This window comes from Helianthus annuus, chromosome 10, assembly GCF_002127325.2.
Source record: "Helianthus annuus cultivar XRQ/B chromosome 10, HanXRQr2.0-SUNRISE, whole genome shotgun sequence".
Lineage (NCBI taxonomy): Eukaryota > Viridiplantae > Streptophyta > Magnoliopsida > Asterales > Asteraceae > Helianthus > Helianthus annuus.
In genome coordinates, this window is record NC_035442.2 from 106,379,766 (window position 1) to 106,388,193 (window position 8,428).

An 8,428-nucleotide genomic window follows, 5' to 3' on the forward strand; every position below is an offset into this window, starting at 1 on the left:
CTCGGGAGGATGATTTCATTTTGGTCAAATACTATGTAATTTTAGTTTTTATTTGTGCTGTCCAGGCCAAACTTCATATAAATAATGTATTCAAATCTTGATCCATCCTTCTAGATCTCTAAATGTTAAACCTAAACCAAAACCATCTAACCATTTACGTAAATATTTCTTTTTATATTTTTTCTGGAAGCTATTACATTACATATCTTGAAAAGAAAGATATTGACCAATAAAAAAAGTCAAAAGTGAATTTGGATCCAACCAAAACCTTAACGTATACAAGACTCAGTCTAGCCCACGCTCACTTTAAATCCATACGATCTAAACCCTTCTCTCCTCATTTCATTTCAGCAAATCAAATAATAATATATCATCATGTCGAGATCACCGATCTGGCTCACGTTAGCAGCAACCCTAGCTCTCGTCTTCTTCCTCTCGCCGGCCGCCGCCGACGTCGTCGTTTTGACGGAAGATAACTTCGAGAAGGAAGTCGGTCAAGATCGCGGCGCTCTCGTCGAGTTCTACGCGCCTTGGTAATTTAACTCATTTTGTTTTGTCGATCTGATTGTTGAGATTCACGTTTTAACTGATTTTGTTTCTGTTCAGTTTCTAGTGCTGTTTGAAGTGATTGCATCTTGTTAATTGTGTTTTTAATCGATTTGATTAGCTGAATTGTATATTATTATTGAAATTTAGGATAGATCGATTCACCGGCTAGCGGCGTTGTGATTCAGTTTCTAGTGTTTAACTGATTTTGTTTTTGGTGTATTAGGTTTGTGATTCAGTTTCTAGTGTTTATATGGCGGTTTGTAGTGTTTTCATCTTATTGACTGTTTTGTCGATCTGATTAGTTGAATCGTTTATTATTGTTGAAATGTAAGATAGATCAATTTTCTGGCTATCTGTGTTATTTTCGTGGTGTATGATTTTGTTTTTGGTGTGTTAGGTTTTTTATTAAGTTTATATGGCTCTTTGAAGTGATCAAATGTTATTAACTGTTTATTTTGTCGATCTGATTAGCTGAATTGTTTGTTATTGTTGAAATTTAGGATAGATCGTTTTACAGGCTAGCATCGTTGGTTTAGTGTTGTACTGATTTTGTTTCTAGTGAATTAGGTTTGAGATTCAGTTTCTAGTGTTTATACGACTTTTTGAAGTGATTATATTTTATTAACTGTTTATGTTGTCGATCTGATTAGTTAAAATGTTTGTTATTGTTGAATTTAGGATAGATTGAATCACAGGCTAGCAGCGTTGTTTTCATGTTTACTGTTTTTGTTTCTGGTGAATTAGGTTTGTGATTCGGTTTCTAGTGTTTGTATTGCTGTTTGAAGTGTGTTTGATGATGAAATGTTTGCATATACTGTTTAGGTGAATGATTTGTATTTTGTGTTTTGTATGTGGTTGACCTAGATCCGTGTTAGGTTGAGTGATCTGAGGTGGTGTTGGCGGTTAGGCTAGCTGATCCATGTTAGTTGTTTGATTTGTTCTAGCAAGCTACCTAACTTTTCTATGTGGAAGTTAAAATGAAAGTGCCATGAAACAATAATTAGGTAACTTTAGTATGTTGTTGTGACAGTTATGCATTTAATTTAGTTATGTTTGTTCTGTCTTTCTCTGTTTAACCATAAGCATGTTAAAGATGTGCCATCTCTTGATATATAGATTTTATTTATTTTACTTTACATACATGTGGTTTGTTTTGTATGCCTAGCTAAAGTTAGCAAGGAAATCCTGAATTTAACTTCATTGGTAGCGGGTTTATATAGCTAAACTGACTGTTGTTTGGGTGTATGGGGTTCGGGGCCGTCTCTGAAAATCTTCGAAAATCCGTGGGCCATGCGAAGATAAAATACGGGCCCCTAAAATATAAAGTCTTTAAAAAGAATATACAGAAAAAGTTTTAAATATATGAAAATGAATTAAAATTTTGTGGAATCACCCGCATGTTGCGGCGGGCTGCTCTTTTTACGTGGAAACGTAGATTAAAAGCACATCACACGCGCATATGGACAACGAAACGTAAAAAAAAACACGTTGTAAGGGTAAATTCAGGAAATATGGAATAGTTACGTCGTAACTTTAAAAATCGTTATTTACGATCATGTAAAACCATTGTAACCTATCCAAATTTATTTAGAAAATACATAGAGTTGAAAGAAAAAAAACAAAATAAGACTTTTTCATAAAAAATGGAACACATAAAACTAATTGTAGATTGAATAATATTTTAAGAAATTAACATAAATAATCATTTTTAAAATAGATTTGAGAAGTAGCTATGATTCCCATTTTGATTTAATGTAACACAAAATTAGTCAATTAATGTCATTTGCATTTAATGCATAGGTAATGAACATAAAGAAAAAAAAATAAACTAAAAATAAAGTTATCAGGATTAGAACCCAAGGTCTACATGCTAATAAAGTGACATGGGAACCATCAGCCCATGCGTGATGTGCCTCATCATGTGATTTTCCAATTCAGTATTTATATATTCTATGTTTTATAGCGTAACTTTATTAAATTAAAAATAAATAAATTTTCAGGCCCCCGGAGAGTTTGGGCCCTGAGCCGTCGCCCACCCCGCACCCCCTCCGGGCCGGCCTTGGTAGGGTTATATGGTTTTTTTCATAAGTGAAATGTACTGTAGTTTTTGTAATATCTTCTTTGTATCTTCATTATGTGTTGTATAATCTTGAACAACTTTGGAACATTTCATTAATCTTAAATACCGAGTGAAGCTTTACTTGGTTAAGTCATATGTGTGGACAAGATGTATGTCAAGATTTTAGGTTTCCTTTCTTGAAATGTTTGCTAAGATTTTTCTATCACAATATGTGAATATAACAGTGAATCTCAAGTTTTGACTCGTTTTATTTTTGTGGCAGGTGTGGGCACTGTAAAAAGCTTGCCCCTGAATATGAAAAACTCGGCGCAAGCTTCAAAAAATCCAAATCTGTTTTGATCGGAAAGGTAACACTTTGAGGTTCTTGTGTATGTTTGGGTGATAAGTTTTCCATGATGTTAATTTTCACACAGCAAGAATTTGCTGTTTCATTGCTTTCTTTTCCTGTTCTAAATCTATAACCTATGATTGCTGTATACTACTTGGCTATCGTTATTTTAAAGTTTTAGCCCTATGTAAACCCACTGGTGATGTTGCATATTGTTTTTTTTTTCTCTTGGAATTGTCTGATAGTGTATATTATAATGCATTCAAATAATTGCATTAGAATGATTTTTCTCTACTTGTGGAATTGGGTCAGTCAGGTATAACTCACTGTGTGCACCGAGTCACATATGTTTGTGACTTCTTTATCCAAAAAGACATTCAATCCATTATACAAAAATAAAATAGTGAAATTTGATGTTGAAACATATATTTTTATCAGCCTTTTGTTGAACCGTCTCTATTGTTATAATAAGCTTGCTTTTTTTAACAAGATTTTACACTATGTAGAAATTCCATCTAATGATTTTGAATCTCAACTGCTATAGATACCATAATTGTTAACATTAGGAACTTGATGGCTGGTTTTTTATTGTTTTTTTTAATCTAGATGGTCTATCCTTCTTATGACTGTCGATGCTATTGTATCTTTACCTTGTCTGTTAAACAGGTGGACTGTGACGAGCATAAGAGTATTTGTACTAAATATGGTGTTTCTGGTTACCCTACCATCCAGTGGTTTCCTAAGGGATCTTTGGAACCCAAAAAGTAGGTGTTAATTTTACATTTTTTATTTGTGTTCCTATCCTTAAGAATATCTAATTTTGCATTGCATTGCATTGCATTGTTCACTACTAAATACTAATTAGTTACCATCAATTATAATGCACTCATTATCTCTCCTAAATACAGCTTTTTTTTAGTTCACTAACACAAATTTCAAATCTTTCCTTAGGTATGAAGGCGCCCGTACAGCTGAAGCACTTGTTGAGTTTGTAAATCTTGAAGGAGGTAATGAGTTACCGTAGTTATTTTATCATTGATTTTCTTTCTTTCCTCTTGTTTTTACTTCGTATATTTGTAAATGAATGACTTACGCATATACTATATACTACTTACAACGAAAACTGCACATATACACACACCTTATGTTTTTCTCTCTTTCTTGGTTTCTTTTACATATCAAGTAATCATTATCCATAAACTTGGTTTCTTTTACATATCAAGTAATCATTATCCATAAACATATCCGCACCTTATCCGTTTTTTGTAGTAAAACTGTGAACTTTTCATTTGTACATTTGAAGTTAGTTGTGTTTAACGTCACGATATTGTTTTATTTTCAGGGACCAATGTAAAGATAGCTACAGTTCCTTCAAGTGTGGTGGTGCTAAATTCTGACAACTTTGATGAAGTTGTATTGGATGGCAAAAAGGATGTCTTGGTTGAGTTCTATGCACCATGGTCAGTCATTTTGGTTTAGTTACAGTTTTCACGGTCTCCGTGATCCTTTAATTGTATTAATTTCTAACTAGTGGGTTATCACCAGAGCGTCTCTGCAGCGGGTTTGAAACGTAGATAAAAATAAATAAACTGCAAGAGTTAAAGTTGTTTGATGTTTTAGTTAAGGGGTTAAATATGGCATTATTAAAGTTGAGGGGCTAAACATGTCATTCTTAAAGTTGAGGGGTTAAAGTTGTTTTAGTGAAGGGGCTAAACATGTCATTAAAATTGAGGGGCTAAAGCTGTTTATTATTAAAGTTGAGGGGCTAAAGTTGTTTATTATGAAAATTGAGGGGTTAAAGTTGTTTTAGTTAAGGGGCTAAACATGTCATTAAAATTGAGGGGCTAAAGCTGTTATTATTAAAGTTGAGGGGCTAAAGTTTTTTTTGATGTAGTTAAGCGGCTAAGCATGTCAGTATTAAATTGAAGGGCTAAACATGTTATTATTAAAGTTGAGGGGCTAACGTTGTTTATTATGAAAGTTGAGGGGCTAAAGTTGTTTAGTTAAGAGGCTAAACATGTCCTTACCAAAGTTGAGGGGCTAAACATCTCATTAAAGTTGAGGGGCTAAAGTTGGTTAAGGCCAAATTTGAGGGGCTAAAGTTGGTTGATGTGACAAAGTAGCATATTTATAGCATATGTAGTTTATTCCTGACAAGTTAACCGGTTATTACCGACTTACATTTTGATATTTTGTGTCCTGTTACAGGTGTGGACATTGCAAGAGCCTCGCTCCTGTATGAATCTGAGCTCCTAATATTAATTTGTTAACTGGACCCTAATTGTACAAAAAACAGCACACTAATTGTCTTTTTTATTTTAAACAGACTTACGAAAGTCTTGCAGCTGCATTCAAAAATGAGGAAGATGTAGTTATCGCCAACCTTGATGCCGACAATTATAAGGATATTGGAGAGAAGTAAGTAACCAGATAGTTTTGGCTCTTTGTAGACATGAAACTATTGCTATATGACTAAAAAACAAGAACCATAGAATATAAGGTTTTTGGGTTAATTTTTGTCACTTATAGTATTAATTGGATCTTGTAGGTATGGCGTGAGCGGTTTCCCAACCATAAAGTTCTTCCCAAAGAATAACAAAGATGGTGAAGACTATGAAGGCGGACGTGATATTGATAGTTTCGTGACTTTTATTAATGAAAAGTGTGGTACTAGTCGTGACGCAAAGGGGCAACTCACTTCCAACGTTAGCGCCCTATCTTAGCTTTAACCAAAAAGTATACATACCCCTAAAAACTTGCAATAATAAGTTTAAGTTAATTATACCCAATTATTAAAATTAAAAGTTAATAAATTTATCTTTTACAAAACTATTGTTCACATAAACTTAACCTTCTAATCTATCTTTATGTTTCTCCAAAGTTTTTGTTAAGACATTTTCTTTTATAAATACTTTGAAAAATGATTTTTTAGGTTATCCAGTTCAGTTTTCATAAATGCAAAACCGTAAGCGAACCGTAAGTTTCAATTCGGTTTTTGTGCGGTTCCGTTTTTTTTGGGTTCGGTTTTTTCGGTTTTCTGCTCACCCCTAGTATTTGGTATTATGATTTTTGAGTTAAACATTTGCTATTATGATTTTTTAGTTAAACACGATATTGTTCACGTTATGAATCTAATATTTATTCTTTTATTAATTTTTTGTCAATGTAGGCTGGTTTAGTCAAAGAATTGGATACCTTAGTGAAGGAGTTTGTAACCGCTGGTGATGACGAAAAGAAAGCATTATATGCTAAGATTGAGGAGGAGGCCGGAAAGCTAACGGGCTCTGCTGCTAGGTTATCTTTCTATTCAGCTTGTCGGATACATTCTTCTGATTATTTTTCATAAGTTGTGTTTTTTCTTGAAATGCTTGTGGTATACATTTTCACACTTGCCTTTGAATGTGCATCTTAGATACGGCAAGATTTATGTGAAGGCCGCCAAGAGTAGTCTGAGCAAAGGCGGCGATTACGCAAAGAATGAGATCCAACGTCTAGAACGTATGCTCGCTAAGGTAAAAGTCGATACTTCTTCCCTCAAGACACACACACACACACAGAGAGATCTATATTTATGCGTGTATAAACTTCGAAATCATAGCTGAACTTTGAAATGAAGCATCTTTTACGTGTAAAATATCTGATGGGTTTTTGTTGTTGCAGTCGATTAGCCCTGTGAAGGCTGATGAGTTCACCCTCAAGAAGAACATTTTGTCTGCTTTTGCATGATGACCGACCGACGCGAATCAGTGTTTACTACGAGTTCACAGAGATTTTAGTCTTTTTTTTATTTGGCTTTCGGAACATGGTAACTGTAGGGGGAGACATGACCATTCTGTAGTACCACCAGCAATGTTAGAATTTAAACTTTTTCTATAGACCTTACAGAGACCATACACTTGGGTGCTATTTCATGACTGTTATTGTATTTTGCATTTTTAATTTTAATCGCATAATATGGTATTCACTCGTGCATAATAAATAGTTTATGGATGGTCATATCTTCCTGGTTTGGGCTTAAACGTTGATGGTATCGATTTCAAGGTCTTAAAGTTTTAATAAAGCTATAAGAAGAATAAATATCTTTATGAAAACCTGTAAAGATTTTTTTTTAAAAATGATTTAATTACAGGAACCTGTAAAAGAAATTTTGTTTAATGATTATTGTGAATGATATAAATTCTTTTTAATGACATTGAAGATTTCAGAAATTGATAGTATTTTTGATCTTATATAAATGACGTTGAAAATTTAAGAAATTGATAGTATTTTTGGTCTTATATTCGGTATGAAAATTAAGATTGATCATGAAAATTGTATTTGGTTTAAACATATCTTTATTTATTATAGTTGCCAAGTTATAGGAGATAAATAAAATATATATTGAATGTAGTTGGTTTAAAAACATCTTTATTCATAAAAGTTACTTAGAAGTTACTAAGGGATTGAGTTATTTACCTCTTAATGGTTCAGACTTTTTATTGGTTTAGCACTTAACAGTTTATACTGTTTGTTTCGTGAATTGTTAAGCATTACACTAAGGGACTGTTAGGCAATTTCTGAATGATTAAGTACTGAACCAGTAAGAGTTCTGAACCATTGAGTGCTGAACCAGTAAGAGCTCTGAACCATTAAGAACCAGTATAATGCTTAACCGTTCAGAGGCAAATGTCTGATCATTACAGATTATAGGTCTTAAACCATTCAGACTCAGTATAATGCTTAACCATTCAGAGGCAAATGTCTGAACCATTCAAACATATGCTTGTGAAACAAACAGTTTGAACCGTTAAGTGCTGAACCAGTAAGAGGTCTGAACCATTAAGAGCCCCATTAAGAGGTAAACAAACAGCCCCTAAGTCTGAATGGTTAAGACCTCTAATCTGAATTGATCAAACATTTACCTGAACGGTTAAACATTATACTGCATGTTAATGGTTCAGACCTCTTACTGGTTCAACACTTAACCATTCAGAAATTGCCAAACAGCCTCTAAGTTATACAAGAATAATAAAATATATATTGAATACTTTGTAAACTTGTAATTTACAAAAAAAAAACAATATACACATAAATATTTGAGTAAACTTTTGTTTTGCTCCCTATGGTTTGGTCACTTTAACGGTTTTGCCCCAAAGCTTTAAAAATAGTCATTTTCCTCCAATAGTTTGCTATGGTTTTTCCATTTTGCTCCCCGCCTTTAACTCCATCCAAAATGTATGTTACAATGAGGGATATTTTAGTAATTTTATAGATAAATATTTAATTATTTTAATTATTTATTCCTAAAATATATTTTTTCTGTTTTTATTGATATTAGTAATTTAATCAAAACAATTTAAAATAAAAAACTAAAGTTCATAGTCATCATCATCATCCCAACATCTGTGCATATGTATACCTTCAACCCACTCATCTTTTTCTTTCTTTCTCACCCTAGGCCATCACCACATGCCACCATAACCACCACTTTT

At 33.1% G+C, this 8,428-nt stretch overlaps 1 protein-coding gene across 2 annotated transcripts; it reads left to right on the forward strand.

The window, feature by feature from the left end:
• Positions 1–209: 209 nt before the first annotated feature.
• LOC110885456 (probable protein disulfide-isomerase A6) lies at positions 210–6,917 on the forward strand. Of its 2 annotated transcripts, XM_022133150.2 has the most exons (11): positions 210–533; positions 2,892–2,976; positions 3,624–3,721; positions 3,909–3,964; positions 4,300–4,417; positions 5,166–5,193; positions 5,284–5,375; positions 5,506–5,662; positions 6,127–6,251; positions 6,370–6,469; positions 6,618–6,917. In XM_022133150.2, exons 1-11 carry the CDS (start codon positions 376–378, stop codon positions 6,681–6,683), a joined length of 1,083 nt encoding a protein of 360 aa, XP_021988842.1. In that variant the 5' UTR covers positions 210–375; the 3' UTR covers positions 6,684–6,917. The 2 variants fall into 2 exon arrangements, with proteins under 2 accessions (XP_021988842.1, XP_035834368.1); XM_035978475.1 differs by lacking the exons at positions 6,370–6,469; positions 6,618–6,917 and having other exon boundaries at positions 5,506–5,693.
• The last annotated feature ends 1,511 nt before the right edge of the window (positions 6,918–8,428 follow it).

Excerpts from the sequence above, each read along its gene's own strand:
- LOC110885456 (XM_022133150.2), top strand. The coding sequence starts at position 376 with ATGTCGAGATCACCGATCTGGCTCACGTTAGCAGCAACCCTAGCTCTC. Across the intron at positions 534-2,891 it reads GTCGAGTTCTACGCGCCTTG|GTGTGGGCACTGTAAAAAGC; the intron begins GTAATTTAACTC and ends TTTTTGTGGCAG. Across the intron at positions 3,722-3,908 it reads GGATCTTTGGAACCCAAAAA|GTATGAAGGCGCCCGTACAG; the intron begins GTAGGTGTTAAT and ends ATCTTTCCTTAG.